At 35.5% G+C, this 17,014-nt stretch overlaps 1 protein-coding gene across 5 annotated transcripts in view; it reads left to right on the plus strand.

Annotated features, from left to right (window-relative positions):
* The window catches only part of RAF1 (Raf-1 proto-oncogene, serine/threonine kinase), a 95,746-nt gene that overhangs the window by 71,595 nt on the left and 7,137 nt on the right, over positions 1 to 17,014 (plus strand). For 4 of the 5 annotated variants that reach the window (XM_087709102.1, XM_087709104.1, XM_087709103.1 and 1 more), the window contains 7 exons: positions 2,897 to 2,992; positions 3,945 to 4,098; positions 6,264 to 6,323; positions 7,994 to 8,021; positions 8,669 to 8,793; positions 10,511 to 10,628; positions 15,343 to 15,427. In XM_087709102.1, the coding sequence (XP_087565228.1) occupies positions 2,897 to 2,992; positions 3,945 to 4,098; positions 6,264 to 6,323; positions 7,994 to 8,021; positions 8,669 to 8,793; positions 10,511 to 10,628; positions 15,343 to 15,427 (666 nt within the window). The remainder of the gene's footprint in view (positions 1 to 2,896; positions 2,993 to 3,944; positions 4,099 to 6,263; positions 6,324 to 7,993; positions 8,022 to 8,668; positions 8,794 to 10,510; positions 10,629 to 15,342; positions 15,428 to 17,014) is intronic. The other variant, XM_087709101.1, reaches the window with a different exon arrangement.

Raw genomic sequence — 17,014 nt, forward strand, 5'->3', positions numbered from 1 at the left:
ATGCTTTGAAACAGCACAGCAATCCAGGGCTGGAAGGGACCTCAGAGGTTATCTAGTTCAACCCCCTGCTGCAGCAGGAAACCTTATATCATTTTGATTATTTTAGTATCTCTAATACAGAGGAGAAATTCCCAGAAATCCCCAGGCATTGCCAACCTCTCCTCCCTAGTAAAAAAAAACAAACCAAGAGCAAATGCAGCATTAAAAAGAATAGAAAAGAGGGCTGCTGTGTATTGCTTAATGGACTGCTAAATTGGCAAAATGGACGGCTAAATTTGCCATGCCCATCCAGTCACATGACTGCCAAACCACTCCTACCCGGTCACATGACTACCAAGCCACACCCAAAAAATAAGCCACACCGACAGAACCGGTAGTAAAAAATTTTGAAACCCACCACTGGTTATAGTATCTAACCATCTGATCCCTTTCCCCCTAATTGTCTTTTTTCCTTGGCCTCAGGTCTCCTCTAGAGATTTCCTCATTCTGTATACAAAGTATTTAAGCTTTAGCTTCATTATTAGTGCTCTCAATAAATAATATGGTTTTAATTTATCTTTCACTGAATGTAGGTTTTGTATTCCAAGGTAATCTAAACAATTTTCTCTAGCAATTATAGTAGAGAAGCATTTCTTCATTCCATCTTTCTGGTGGTCCAGCTTTCAGAGTAGTGTTTTACCACTGGGAAAGTCAAGGCCTTGGTTTGTACCTTTGTTACGTATCTTTGTGGCCAATTCGATATCTCTGCACTTTAACATTTGGTTTCGGTCTTCCTTCTTTCTTTCAAGTAGCAGGCAGCTTTATTTTACTCCATATTTTACTTGTACTGTAGTTTCTTGGTCATCATAAAAATACTTCAAAAGATAAATGAGTTGGAGAAGGTACCCCCCCCCCCATGTATTTAAGGGCTATTTATAATTAGTTGGAGTCTTCACACACAAAAGTCTTTGTATAATTAATAGGGAAAATATAAGTAACTTTTTGGAATTCTCTTGCTTTTTTAAAATTATCCATCAGATCTTAGCAATATGATCCTGGATGCCTTTTTGTTCTGAATCCAGCATGTTCATCTGGCAGTTCATCTTCTCTCTATTATTGAAATCTGGATTGTAAAATCATTATCCTATTGGCATGTGAGATATGTGCAATTGTTCAGTATTGTAGTGTGAAATTCTATAGATTGTTCTTTTTTCAAAATTGGAAGATAAACAGATATTTCTCAATCTTTGGTTACTGCTGTGCTTCTGATAACCGGTTAAAGTCATCTATAGCTCTTTACTGCATCATTTTTTTACACATTTTAACTAATTTTGATTGTTATTTTACCAATGTCTGCAGCTTAATTGTTATTATTTTCTAAAACCCATTTAAATTCACTTTCCAGATTTTCTGGCTCCAATTCGGTAATCAAACTTTTGTATCTTTTAGTTTTGGATATTTTCTATAGTTCTTCCATATGTTTGGACTAATTTTTCTTTATATTTTCTTTTTCCAATAGATCTTTGCTTTTTTTATTTTAATTTTATTATGCCCATCTTTGTTTAAAAGTTTTCCTTCATTTTTGGTAATTTTGTTACTCAAATCTCTTGTCTTTTCCATTTTTATCCTCCATTTGGGGATCACTATTTATTAAATGTAACCCTTATCTCTTTGTGCTGTTCTCTGGAACTCAGCATTTAGTTAGATAAAATTTTCTCTTGTTTTCTACCTTCTGCTATTTTAAATGTGTCAAATAACTATTGCCTCTGCATTTTGGGGTAGTTTTGTCTGTTTGATCTGTAATCACGTCACAAATTTCACCTCACTATTCTTCAAGCATTCTTTTTATCAATTAAATCCCTTAAGCCTATTTTTCATCCCATAACCATAATAGGATATTACTCTGAGATGCTGAGGTCTTATAGTTTGTCTAATAGTATTTTAGGTTGTGGGAATGGAAATATTGGTATAAACATTCATTTTTTTCTTGGGTAGAACTCTTTTGCTCCCCTTTGTTTGAGGCTAAATTTCCCCATTATTCCAGATACTGTATTACTTTCAATTTCAGCATTCCAGTCATTTTTAATGAACGTGACATTTCTTTTTGATTTTGTGTTGACATAGAATGTTTGCTACCTCTGCACCTGTGGCTGGAGCATAGATTTGGATCATGCAGTAGAATATTTGATTGTATGGAGTATTATTCTAGTAAATTTTAATGTGATGATTCCCAGAATTCAGTGTTCAGTCTTGTTACCATTGCTCTGATAACATCAAGTTTGCCTTGGTTCATGGTTGTGACATTCCACATACCAATAGGACACATATCTTTTTAGCACTAAACTTTTTCTTTTGCCTCTGGCCATATCCTTTTGGCTTAATCGGACCACATAATAAATACTGATGTACTTGCAATATCCTCTTCTCCAGGAGTTTATTAGTGATCTAATAAGAGTGGCTTGTCTTTTCAGTATCATATTGATATTTTCTGGTTGTGAATGCCCATGTGGTTTTCTTGTCCAGGCGCTAGAACAGTTTGTCTATATTACTGTTCAAATGTATAATTTTAATTGTTTATAAAAACTGGTTCTCAAGATAAATGAGAAACGGAACATAATTCTTATTCCCTTACCTAAGATACAATGCTATCAAGAAAAAATGAGAAAATATTGTATCAATAAAAGAATTCTTAGTTTATTGTGCTAAATCATACTTTGCTTAACCATGGTTTATATAATACCTTCTAGTTATAACATAGCGTATCATGTGAATGCATTTTTAAACTTAAATACTGTGCCAGTTGATTATGATTTTTCCTAAGGTGATTTTTCTTTTTGGAGAAAAACATAACTGCTCTAGTTGAAAAGTTAAGATCACTTGAATTCAGTAATTTTCTCTTTGGATGCTTTAATTTTAGATTATTTCCACATTCAAATATTGGTGATAGTGGTATCTCAGCACCTCCTTTGATGACTCGGCGAATACGTGAATCTGTCTCTCGGATGCCCGTTAAGTAAGCGGCCCTTTAAGTTATATTAAATTGTTACTGTTTTTCACAAGATAGCAGTATTATGAATTTCTGGGCAAAATTCATGTGTGTAAAATTTTTTTTTTTTTTTGAAAGAATACTTCATCTCAAATTGATTAATTTCTTCAGTACCACTTCAGGCTGCCCAGCAAAGTAGTGTAGCTTTGCACAGTCGTCATAAGTTAAGAAGTAATTCCTTTGCCTCTCAATCTAAAGCAATAAGTGCTTCCACTTATCCACCTCACCCACCTAACTCTGCCCTCTTGTGTGCCGGACTATCTGCCACATCGCCCCACCCACTACCATACCCAACACACTGTATGTCACTACCAGCTATGTCCTTCTTTCGTGCCACCAGAGCCAGGCCTTTTTTGTGTCCTTGTGTCCAGCTAATAGTGATGCATAATGCATATCTGTCCAAGCTCCCTAGTGCACACCACTGCCCCACCCCTTGTCCGCCACTCATAGTTCTCACCCCTGGCATGTGGGACATTGCCACAGTGCTCCTCCGCATATGGCCTGGAGGAAGAGCAAAGGGAGAGACAGGAAAAGATGATGGGGAAGTAATTGGAAAGGCAGTCATGAATAAATAGTTAAATGTTAGGCGAGAATTACCTGGAGTTATACTCCATCGTTGAGAATAAATCTGCAATTTAGGGGCATGGTCATTATTCAAAGCCATAATTTAAAATTGGTTCTCTAATGTTTTGGGAATGAATGTTTTGGGAATCGGGTGTAAAAAACTAAGGTGGATTAAGGGGAAAATCATAGTTGTGATCATTTCCAAAATAACTTTTTATTTCTAGAGAACTTGTTATTCTTAAATAGGTTCTATAGATTTTTACAGGTTAATGCATCCAAAATCTTGCGTACCCCAAGATTTATTTTTTATCTGTATATAAAAGCATGCATCTATAATTTTGTTTTCTCTCCTTAGTTCTCAGCATAGATATTCTACACCTCATGTCTTCACATTCAGTGGGACAAATCCTTCTCCTGAATGTTCCCTTTCTCAAAGGCAGAGATCCACCTCTACCCCAAATGTCCACATGGTCAGTACTACTATGCCTGTGGATAACCGGATAATTGAGGTATTATTCCCTATTACTTAATTGGTATTTTACAATATCTAACTGTATGTCTATTTAATAACTCTTAAGTAGTTTCATTCAGATGTATTTTTTCTGATTTTCTAAATCATTACACTATGTTATATGCTGTTCATTCACTGTGTGCCTGGCCTAAGAAAAACCCTTTTCTCAAACATTTCTTAGGCAACATCCTCACATAAGTTATCAATTGCCTATGCTATTAGAGGATCAAAGAACAAGTTATTGCTGCCATGTATGTTAAATCTAGTAATATATCAAGCTTTTCAGTGCTATTATCTCTGCTAACTAATGAACAGTGGAGCCAATTTTGAACTTTATAACTATGACTGTATTACAACTGTACTTACAATAGCTGATTGAGTAGAATAAAGAACAACTTTTGTATCACAGGACCCACAACAATATGCTATTTATGCTCTCTAAGATAAAAAGTCTGCTACATTATTCTTTCCAATGTAGCAGTTGAACAAATAATCTGGAAATACATCTTCTGAGAATAAAAATAGAATAATAAATAGATACCATATTTTTCGGACTATAAGATGCACTGGAGTATAAGACGCACCAAGATTTTGAAAAGGTAAAATTTTTAAAAAAGATTTTGCCCTTCCCGGCCCCTAGGAGCCTGTTTTTTCGCAAAAATGGGCCCATTTTCTTTTGCAAAAAATGGTTTGTGCAGAGAGTTTGGAAGGCTTGCAGAATGCTCCCAGGGGATTGGGTGGGCAAAAACACCCCTGTTTGTGTGAAAAACGGGCCCGTTTTCACTCATTTTTGCTCTTCCCAGCCCTCAGGAGCACTTTGTAGGCCTCTCAAACCCTCTGCATATCCATTTCTGCAAAAAACGGGATGCATGGGCAGGGTTTCGGGAAGCCAAAGGTGCTGTATTCAATATATAAGACATACCCAGATTTTCACCCTCTTTTTGGGGGAAAAGGTGTGTCTTATACTTCGAAAAGTATGATAATATCTTGTATTTTAATATTTTGGAATCCGTTTATTTTATCTAAAGCAGTTTGTTCAGTCTGCCTTATTATAAGGCCTGCCATGAATAAAATTAAACACAGATTGTTAAATGTTTGTTTGCTTGGGATCCAAAAGATTTTAGATTTAATGTTTACTTACTGTACTAAAAAAGCTTTAAAAAAATTAATACTTATTTTATTTTCCCAATGCAGATATTACATAACAGGGTATTAGGTGGCCAATGTAGATTTTGGGAATATTGTTAATATTGGTGAAGTTTCAAGTATGTGAATATTAAAATGCATTGGAAGAGATTATGAAAGCTATCCAGAGACTTGTTATAATAAAATTTTCTTGCATAATACGGTTGTTCAAATTTTCATTCTGGAAAAGCCATTTGCCTTTTCTATAAAAAAATGTCCCCAGGTAGTAGTGACCAAGTTTAAAGTTTTTATAGACATGGCAATGTTAGAATTTTGAGTTCCTTGTCCTATTGTCCTATTTGCATGAATGTGTTGGGTTTTTCTTTGTATTCATGTGCAGTGTATTGATCTGTCTTTTCCGGAACAGATAAAATAGGTTGTGTTCTCACATCTAGAAATGCTGAAACCAGCAATGAAATGCTTCCTAAAGTATTGAGATGAACAAAATGGGAACATGATTTTTCCTTGGAGTCTATCTGTGATACTTTTGATTTTTTCCCCCTTGATTTTTCATTGAATGAAGTTAGGGGGTCATTTTTGAGAATTGAAATGTAATTGATTAGTTTAATTCTACTTGAGTTTGCATTATTGGGTTTTTTCAAGTGTTTTTCTTATACAGTTAAGTGTTTTGTTAAGTCACAACATACTTGAATTCTTTTTCTTTGGTCCGTTTTGCATGCAAGTTTGGCTTATAGCGGAATCTTACTGCTCTCCAATTTCTCCAAGAAAATAATTTTGAGAACTTCCCTTTCAGGAACTTTCATGGTCTATGGAAGGTCTGCTTGGCTAACTTTGTGAGGCAACTGCATCAGTTTTAAAATTCTTGCAGTTCTTAGATAGTGTAACCTACGCTTAGCTACTACATTAACTCTCACTCTCCCCACAGTCTGTTCTATACTTCTTTCATCTTTAGCAGCTGGAAACTGTTTTTTTACTACTCCTTCTGTTCTTTTCTTATTTCTCATTGCTTTGAACTAGAATAACAGCCTGAATGCTTCTCCCAGGTCCTGGTGCAGACGATTCTGTTTAAGGGGAAGAGTAGGTATTATCTGGATGCCTTTGCTTGGTTCATTTAACAAAGTTGCTAAAACAGCTGACCAGATTAGAGTGAATTAATTGAAACTTTATATTGAAGTACTGGTGTGGCATGTTTGCTTGACCCTAATACAAAAATCAGGGCTATTTTTTATTTAGTAGAATTTCAATTGCAGTATAGCACTATAGAATAAGATCCCATAGCCACTTAGCCTGAACTTTTTCATTTCAGTGTCATCCTCTTATATTTTCCAATTGCTGGTTAAATGCATATACAAAAATAGAACCAGAAATAGTCATCTTTTTTATTGAGGAATCAGTATAGATTCTCACTAAGCAGTTGAATGGGAACCTGCATAGTTCGGTTTATATAAATTAAGATTTCAGCATATTTTTTCTTTTAAAAGAGAACACACAATACATAACTGAAGTGAAAGTGTTTTTCAAATTAGTAAGACATAATGTCAAAATGGCTGAAATACAGCCATTTATTTTTAGCATTAGCAATTTGGGACCTTGGTTCTGTGCCTCACTGGAAATAGAATGGATTTTAAAAAAATAATCAGAAAGCAACCTGTGTTCTACATAAATCAGCAAGAAGTTGATTTCAGTTCTGACGGATCTAAGGCTTCATTTAGTGAACCTTGTGTGCACACCTGCTCTTTTCCCTTTGCACATGTGCAGGAACTGTTTCAGAAGCTCTGCTGATTATCTGGAACACAGGTTTCAAGGTTTTATGCCTTGAAAAAGTAGAATGAAAACAATAAGTAAGCTGGTTTTACACACAATTCTTAGGACCTGAAGTTGTTCCCAATTGTCTTTTTTATAACTGAACCTATGTTGTTTTATAACTGAATAGATTATGTAATTCTCACACAGGATTCCATTCAACTTTTTCATAGCTTTATTAGAAAATTATTTGAACCTTCACTATTTCTGTTTTATGGATTGCATTCACTTATACACCCACTTATCTTTCAAAAAAAAAATCTGAGTGGTTTGTACCCAATTTACTGAGACAAACAAATTCATCATCTTCAAGCCATTCAAGCCATTATTTTGCCCACATTTTGACCTTGGGTATTCTTTTCTGGAGTATGAGGATCAGTACAAATGTGTGTTTGATCACAGTTGTGCATGTTTACATAGACTAGCATGCGTAACATAAAGGAAGAGAAAGAGAAACCAGCTCAGCTGCAGCAGTGCTATGCTGGAGGGCATCTGAATTTCTTTTTTTTTACAGATCCAGCAAAGTATCTGCTTTAGACACTAGAATAAAAACCATTTTATTGGAAAATGAATTTGAAATATTAAAACTGTCCTATGCATTTGTTCTTCTTTTCTTGGTTTATTTATTTTTTGATTGCCTGTAAACAAGCAGTGCACAAAAATGCGGATAACAATTTTGACATTCCTGTATAAACTGCAAATAAAATCACTTGGGCCTCATTTTGAATGCTAAGCATGTCATAATTGCTGCATAAGTGCAGTTAGGGTTCCTTGTGCTTTGAATTGCCAATATCCCTTCTCACCATATGTTTTGGCTGATGTTTTGAAGTCTAAAATCAAAGCTGCTGAGTCAGATTCTCTTACAGAGACATTGGCTACTCTGTTCTGTTTTTCACAGAAGTTATTGTTGAAAGAATGACAGTATTTTTTCCCTTTTGTTTCAGGATGCTATACGTAGTCACAGTGAATCTGGTGAGTGCGTTCACTAAAATATGGTAATTTAGATACTCCTTAAAAGTGTGAAATGAAGCAATCCACAACTTTTTCATTTTCCTGCCAGAATGGACTACTTCAAATTTTCCAGATTTAGTCCTCTCCAAATGTATATTTTGGGAAACAGGAAATGTTCCAAAGTGTCCCTGAAACAGGCACGTTTGGAAAAGCTCAAACTATCTAGAATACTCAGGTCAGACAGAATGTTCTGAAGAGAAACTGCTGTATTTTGCAGTGTATACAGGTAGTCCTTGCTTAACAACCCCAGTTGGGACTGGCAGCTCCGTCACTAAGTGACACAGTAGTTAAGCGAGACATCATGTGACTCTGGCCGACTAACATCACTTTTCCCTGCAGTCATTAAATCTGCTTGTCAGAAGCTGGCAGTGAAATGCAGAAATGGTGGTCAGATGGTTGTGGGACGCTGCAGTGATCATATGTACAAGGATTGAGTAATTTTGAGCACCTGTCACAACTGTGAATGGTTGCTAAACAGGGCAGCAATTAAGTGAGGATTACCTGCATAAATATATGCAGGTTTCATGCCAGTTCTTGTCTACAATCTTTACTTGTGAAGGAATCCTGTATTGTTAGAATCTATTACTTTTTTCTTTAAATATTTGAAGCCTCACCACCAGCTATGTCGGGAAGCCCCAACAATACAAGTCCAACAGGGTGGTCACAGCCTAAAACACCAGTCCCGGCTCAAAGAGAACGAGCTGCAGGAGCTAATCCGCAAGAAAAAAAAATAGTAAGTATTAAAATACAATTGTATGAAATGATTATAATGCAGGCATCAAATGTCTGCACATTCAGGTCTGATTTGCATATGCGTGTAGCTAAATGTTTCTGACCTAATCTGAATATTATGTGAGTTTCTAAATAAAAAAGGAATGAACTTATCAAAATTGATGTTCTCTCTTTACCATATCTGATTGGAACTTTGCTTGCAAGTTTGCAGATGAAATCCCAAAGCTTTCAATACAGTTTCCCTCCGCATAACTGTTCAAAGAAAGAAGAGATTGGGAAGAGGATGGGCACTAGCATCCTTTATTCAAATTAAAAAAACAGGGCTTTTATAACATAGAATGTTTTCTTATTTGTACTTGAGGTATTCTCCCATATTTTCTATGATAGAACTGTAATGGTACCGTAGTATATGCTCCAGCCTCTTGAGCTAGGGGAACTCATGCTAATTGACAAAAATGCAGTGAGTTAGAAAAGAACAGGGGAACAGAAATGAAATTGCATTTATTTTTAGAAGAATGCAAGATGAGTTCTGTAATTTGAAACTTTTTATTGGGAACAAAATTATAAGATGATCCATAGATTTCTAAACATAAAGCTAATGATTTACCGTATTTTTCAGAGTCTAAGACACACCCTTTTCCCTCAAAAAAGAGGCCGAAAATCTGGGTGCAAATATAGCATTTTTTTGCCTACCGAAGACCCGCCACCTTCACCAAAATGGTCGTGCATACCCTTATGGAGGCTTTCAGAGAGCTCCTGGGGGCTAGGGAGGGCAGAAATGGGCTGTTTTTTTGCCACCCCCCAAGCCCCCAGCAACAATCTAAGCTTCCATAAGGCTATGCATGCAATTTTTTGGACATAAAACAGGTCCATTTTCATGAAAAAGGCCAATTTTTGCTTGTTTTTGCCCCTCCCCCAAGGAGCACTCTACAAGCCCCCCCCAAGGCTATTCATGCCTTTAAAAAAAAAAAAATCCGAGCCCGTTTTTGTGAAAAACGGGCCCTTTTTGGGAGATGTAAAAACCTTTTTTTTCCCTTTCAGAAAGCTCTTTAACCGATTGATGAGAATTACGTTGATCAAGTGCTGTGCCAGCAGAAACACCTACCTATGTACTGTATCTCTCTCTCTCTCTCTCTCTCTCCCTCTCTCTCTCTCTCTCTCTCCCTCTACTACCTACCTACCTACTCCCCCACACACACTCTCCCTACCTATCTACTGTATTTCTCTCTCTTTCTCTTTCTCTTTCTCTTTCTCTTTCTCTTTCTCTATCTCTATCCCTCTCCCTACCTACCTACTGTATTTCTCTCTATCTGTCATCTACCTACCATCTACCTACCTACCTACCTACCTACCTACCTAACTAACTAACTAACTAACTATTCTCTCTCTCACTACATACCTACTGTATTTCTCTCTCTTTCTCTCCCTCTCTATCCCTCTATCTACCTACTACTTTTTTAAAAATTTGCTTCTTCAAAACTTTGGTCCGTCTTATACTCTGGTGCGTTTTATACTCTGAAACATACAGTAATCCTCATTTTTTAAACACTATTTTCTGGTCAGAATTTAAATGCACAATTCAACTTCACATGTTGTACGGCCAATACAGGTTGTATATTCAAGTAACATGAAACATTTCATATATACTTTTAATAAAACCTTAAAACATGGATTCCATATCACGCTGTCTATACTAGAAATACTTGCTTGTTTTGCAGAGGCCACGTGGACAGAGGGATTCAAGCTATTATTGGGAAATAGAAGCAAGTGAAGTGATGCTCTCAACCAGAGTTGGATCAGGTTCATTTGGAACAGTTTATAAGGGAAAATGGCATGGTAGCTATTCAATATTTTTTCATTAACTTTTGAATATGTATGTATGTATGCATGTATGTATGTATGTATATATATGTATGTATAAAATACACTTTTGGCTCTCTATACCTTTGATATATTTTTGATTCACAAGTAAATACTAAGGATTGTAATAATGTTTTGATGAGTGGAGTGGTCTACCAAATAACAGATTAGCTATTGCTTCCAGAAATATATAATAGGAATAACAGTACCATCTTTTTAAAATGTGGGAATAGTGTATGTAATGGGGTGCATGTGTCATAATTGAGGTAGTTTTAAGATGCAATAGTATATCAAACTGCCTGTGTCTTTTAATTGTGTTGAAAGATACAAAATAAGAAAGATCAGAAAAAGTGACTGGATACAGGCATCATCATAGGGTAGAGTTTGACTTGGCTGATGCTCTGAAAAGGAATGACTGTAAATAAATAAATGTACATGTATATTTCTTTCCTGTTTTGGTACCCATAGGATAGAGTGATCATGTATAAAGGTCATTTACTGAGGAGAATGCCAGTTTGCTACAGGAAAAGCTGGCTTGACAAAGAACAAATATTTATATAGGATGCAAATAATTCAGGTTTTCATTGCTTCAATTCAATTTAAGTGTGTCCGTATCTAATAATCTGAACCATACTTTTCTCTCCTAATCAGCAATTTATGCTGATTGGGGAAATCCCAACATTTCATAACTGGAAAATTTCTATTTAAGGATTCATCTAAGGTGCAGCACATAACCAGGGCAGCATCAGATGTCTACTGCAGAATAAATTGAATGGCATACGACAGACTAAATAGGCTAATGGGTGTTCACAATTCATGAACCTACGACATAGTCTAAATTGGTTTCTCAAGCACTTTAACTAAGGTTAAAAACAAACATAACATGATTGCGTTTTACATTTGTTTCTTTTTGCTTAAAAATTTATTGATAGAAAAACAAGGAGAGCTGGTTAGTTGTTTTTCCTATGATCAAATTTTAATTAGTTTTAGGTCAGTAGTGCAGAATATCTAGATCGATTGCATTATTCTCTGTTATCTCAACTTTCTTTTCCAAACCCATTGTAGATATATTATTCTAAGGGCAACAAGACCCAAATCCTTCCCAAAAGGAAATATTATTTCTTATTTGGCCAAAATAAAAATGAGCTAGATTTGATAGACTAGAAGAACTACTTTGCTAATAGCAATAGCAGTAGACTTATATACCGCTTCATAGGGCTTTCAGCCCTCTCTAAGCGGTTTACAGAGAGTCAGCATATTGCCCCCAACAATCTGGGTCCTCATTTTACCCACCTCGGAAGGATGGAAGGCTGAGTCAACCCTGAGCCGGTGAGATTTGAACCGCTGACCTGCTGATCTAGCAGTAGCCTGCAGTGCTGCATTTAACCACTGCGCCACCTTGGCTAACTTAAAAGTGTAACGAAATGCTCTCCAAGCATTTAACTTTATCAAATATATGCCATAGCCTTTTCAAATATAGATGATTTTTAATGTTTGTAGAGATCTTAAGTTGTTTTCTCACTGTTTTTTATTTTCTTTTTTATATTTTAAAAAAGTTAAATAAAAACAATAGGAAAAATAAAAGAAAAAAGGGAGAAGGCAATAGAATAGATACATCTAAGTACATACATAGCAGTATAATTGCTTTCATCCGTACTGTTGTTGGACTTCATGTAAATTCATATTAATGCTGCTCTTGCATAAACTTTATACTGACGTGAGAATTGAAGTGAGAAGTCAAAAGTGCTTTAATATAATAAAATATTATAATATAAAAATTAAGATAAAGACTATAAAAAAGGACAAGTGTTTTTAGAAGCATTCAAGCCATTCTTTTGTTCTCCCACCCTGACTGACTGCTACTTAAGTACTTTTATATTGTACTTTAAACCACTATGATTATTGCTCATGTCTGTTTGATTCATTTTAATTGTTTAAGGCAATTTCTCTTTTCCTTCAGAAACCATATTTAAGTGACTAAATTAGAGTTTCTGTATGATATGATGCATGCAAGGGAGCCATTTCTTCTTGAATTTAATTAGCTTCTGTTCCAAATATGCAGATAGATTTTCCATTGCTGCACGTTCTCCAATTTTGACTTTCCAATCTTGTATTGTCAATACAAGATCCCTGTAGGTTTTCTGAATTTGTAGTTTGAATATTTAATACTGAATTGTTTTATGGGAATTAGGATTTTTGCCTGGCTAAAGACTGTAAGTGAGACTCTTCTTTGGGCAGACTTTCAAAAAGAGCTGTTAGATGTATCTCGTCAGGTTTGATGCTTGCCATCTTTAAATAAGAGCATCTAATTTTTGCCGAAACCACAGCAGAAAAGACCAGGAGAAAATGGAACTGCTGGTTTGGCCCAGCTTCATATTAAGAAGAAGTCTTAGCTATGCATTATACTTGCTAGAGGAGGCTTCCCTGCTCAAAGTGGCAAAGATAATTATTGACATTTTCCTTCATAAAAATTGTGCTTCAACACATCCTTTCCATTACTCGGATGAAGGGAAAGTATATATGCTATTGTTTGAACCTTTTAAGACTGGGACAGTTTCCAGGAATACAGCGTTTGAAACAGTGGCAAGGATCCAAAGAGCTGCTTAATAGCCCCCGTGTGCTTGGGTATTCTGCGTGAGACCTCCTACTGCTTCTTTTTAATTGAATAGACCCCTGGGCCATTATGCAACTTGTTCTGAGAATTTTCTATATTTTAAGAGTGTTGGCTGGCAGCATTCAGAGTGAGGGAGGGAAGGGGAGAAAGTTGCTGCTTCACAAACTGAAAGAACCTTTGGGTTATGTAACCACTGGAGATCTTTGCACTCTGATCTGTATATTATTTTAAGCATAACTGATGTTTGTCTCTGTTCAGATTTTAAGAATAGGAAGCATACCGTCTGCAGAGATTTATGTTATTTGTCTTTTTTATGCAATCATTTACTATATATAGCTTTGTTCTTTAACTTTTGATTGACTACATACCATCAAGTTGGTGTTGAGTCTTAGTAGCTACATAGATGGATTTTGTAGTCACATATTTTTCCCATGATGACCACTGTATTCTCAGAAGTCTTCAGAAGATTCCAAAGTTCAAAAGTGTCCATATTCTTACCAACTTTTTCAAAGTCCAATTTTTACTTCCATAGAACAGGGAATGTTCTATGTCAGTGGTGCCCCAACCTTTGCAGCTTGGTGGCCCAGCTGGGTGGGGTGGGAGAGGAGAACTGGGCAACATGAATGGTGAGCCGTCATACATGTTTCTGCAGCTCAACTCCTGTGAGCAGTGGGCCAGAGTGCATGCGCATGCACATGCAGTTCGACTGCAAGTTGAGCTGTACACACTTGTGTGCCAGCCCACCGCTTGGGCGAGTTGAGCTGCATGTGCATATATGCCAGCCCACCTCTCCTGCAACCTGGTTCCGAATAGGCCATGGCCTGCTAGTGGGATGCAACCTGGGGGGTATATCACAGGGTATATCATTGCTTGCCCTGTTCTAATTTTTGTAGTTATAGACACATCACAGCATCTAAATATCTTTTCCCAGTGCCTTCATTCCTGCTCTACAAGTGTTAGTCTCTGCATTTTTTTAAAAATGTTTCTTTATTGTTGATAGCTTCTGTCTTTTAGGGTCAATTAATTACAACTTCAGTATTTTCATTCTCAATTCTAAGGCTGGTTATTATGCTCATTATCATTAGTCTATTCTTCTTTAGATTAATTTTTGTCCTGGGTTTTCGCTCTTTGACTTTAACATTGGAGCTTACAAACTCTTTGCGGTTTTGGTTATCAGAGTAATGTCATTGACATAGTGCAGGTTTATTGATGTTTTTTCCCTCCAGTTTTTAATGATCAACTTCCAATCCAGCTGTCCTTAATATATATTTGGCATATAGGTTGAATAAATAAGGACAGAGTATACCTGGGTCTCACTTCTTTGCCAACTTGGAAGCAGTCTATCTCACAATACTCTGTCTGTACTGTGGCTTCCTGACCTGTATATGTGATTCTCATGTGGACAGTGAGATGTTCTGGAATTCCTGTTTTTCTAAGCACATAGCTTGATGTGATCAATACAAATGCTTTTCTATATAATCAATTAATTCTTTGTTTTAAAACTGTTTAAATATTAGTTAACAGAATAATATGTTTAATAATTTGCAAATACTTTATATATGAACTGTTTAGAATTTGAAGTGACCTGTTTTGAGGGCAAAATAGCTGTTTATAATATGAAATGCACATCTTGGTCATTTGGGATATTTAGAGTTCAGCACTATGTCTTGATGTCAAAACAGGGACGATTTGGAGAACATGAATACATTTTAAAAAACAATCAAAACAGCTTATTCGTACAGGAATTGGGTTGTTTCAAAATAAAAACGGAGCATTTTTCATTCAAAGCACTTTGCTTTTAGCCAAACTGGTATTGTCTCTGAGGGGAAAAATGTTTTTGTGCTTTTCAATCTGAAAAGTTCCATTTTAGAGATCTCTGTCGAAAAGTAAACTTTTTTATGAAATAGCTTGATGCAGAGTAATTAATCTTCTGGCTTTGTACTTTCCACTGTAGCATATTGTTTTCAAGTTCTCCCTCACTATAACAGCTGTTTTGTATATACATAAAAATTCTGCACTTGAGACTTTTCCATGATTGATTTTGGTGTTATGGTTATTACTGATTATTTTTTGCAGGCGATGTAGCAGTAAAGATCCTAAAGGTTGTAGATCCAACCCCAGAACAATTTCAAGCCTTTAGAAATGAAGTAGCTGTATTAAGGTAAAATATTACTGGGATTTCAACACAGTGAAACGTGTTGGTGGGGAGAATAAAAAAAGAAAGTTGATTGATTGATTATGTTCTATCAAATCAAAGTTGATTCTTCATGACCACATGGATAGATCTCCAGGATGAAAAAAAAAAGTTAATGTAATAATTTCAACAAATTTTTTAAGGGAAGCTAGCAGGTAGTTCTTTTTCATTTTAAGGACAAAAAATAAAGGCACTGAAATCACCATGCTTTGTTCAATGTGCTCTAAATATACATGTGCAGTGACAGCTTTGAGTTTAGATATAATATTGCATTTATTCCAGAATCCTGGAATTTTCTGTTTAAAAATAAAATGGAGAAAATTCCAGAATTTTATTATTAGAAAACATTTTCTTAAAATTATCCTGTCAGTATTGTTGCTTAGATTGTAGTGAAGTTTAAAATGCATTGCACTTACAGATCTAAGCAACTATCAATAATAAAATAAATACATCAAAATGTGTGTGTAGGTAGGTAGGTAGGTAGGTAGGTAGGTAGGTAGGTAGGTAGGTAGGTAGATAGATAGATAGATAGATAGATAGATAGATAGATAGATAGATAGATAGATAGATGATAGATAGATAGATAGATAGATAGATAGATAGATAGATAGATAGATAGATAGATAGATAGATAAAAAACTAAGGTAATATATAAAACATTTAAAATGTATTAACATAAAGCAATATGTGGATTTTTCAAACTTTAAGCAATATCTACATTTCATCATAGCTAATATGTAGATTCTAACTACCAAATATCTTCTCTTCATCAGTTAGTGTAAGTTGTCATCCTTAGTTATCCTGCCTAATTTGTGCTGTGATTGGAGAAATATACATATGTCTTGAATATTTCTACAAATGTAACCCAATGGTAATGTTTTCTATCTGAAGTCAAATTTTAATTGATGCCATTCCAAAGTCAAGGGACTCAGTTTGGCGCCCATTATTGGGCCAGAAATATATTTCTTAAAATATTCAAATGTTAAGTAGCTATGCCTCAAATGTTTTTAATCCACCCAGCATATAATTTACCTTCTTTCATACAGGAAAATTAAAGATGGCAGCTATACTTCTTTCACCTTGTCTTTCAAATAATGAACTCTCCAGCATGGGAAATAATTCTTTCAAATACTGAACTCTACTCATTAGGGAGCACAGTTCTGAGATATTTCAGTTTGTTAAAATGTTTCATAACTTTCCTGTTAATTTACCATATTGAGAAGGAATATCTTTGAAAGACCATTTTTTAAATGTATTGATTGATGGTTAATAACCAGGCAGTTAATTTTAATGCTCTCCTTGGTAATGGCTGTATTATCTCTTGGCAACAGACCGCATTAAAGCTTGATCCCAAGCTGTATTTGTCTCGAGTGCTTATGAAGTGACAGATAATGGGCTTTGTGCCAAAAGCCCTGCTTTTCAAATGATCTGAATTTTGGTACTCTCGGGCATGAAAGATCAGGACCACACATGTAGTTCCAATTAAAATGATTCATTATTAATCATCCCTGTATGAAGGAATCTATTCAACTCTCTTGGCATTAGATATGGGTC

The sequence above is a fragment of the Thamnophis sirtalis genome, unplaced genomic scaffold (assembly GCF_051295495.1).
Source record: "Thamnophis sirtalis isolate CommonGarterSnake01/CBP01778 unplaced genomic scaffold, rThaSir2_p1.2 scaffold_3, whole genome shotgun sequence".
In the NCBI taxonomy this organism is placed as follows: Eukaryota; Metazoa; Chordata; class Lepidosauria; order Squamata; family Natricidae; genus Thamnophis; species Thamnophis sirtalis.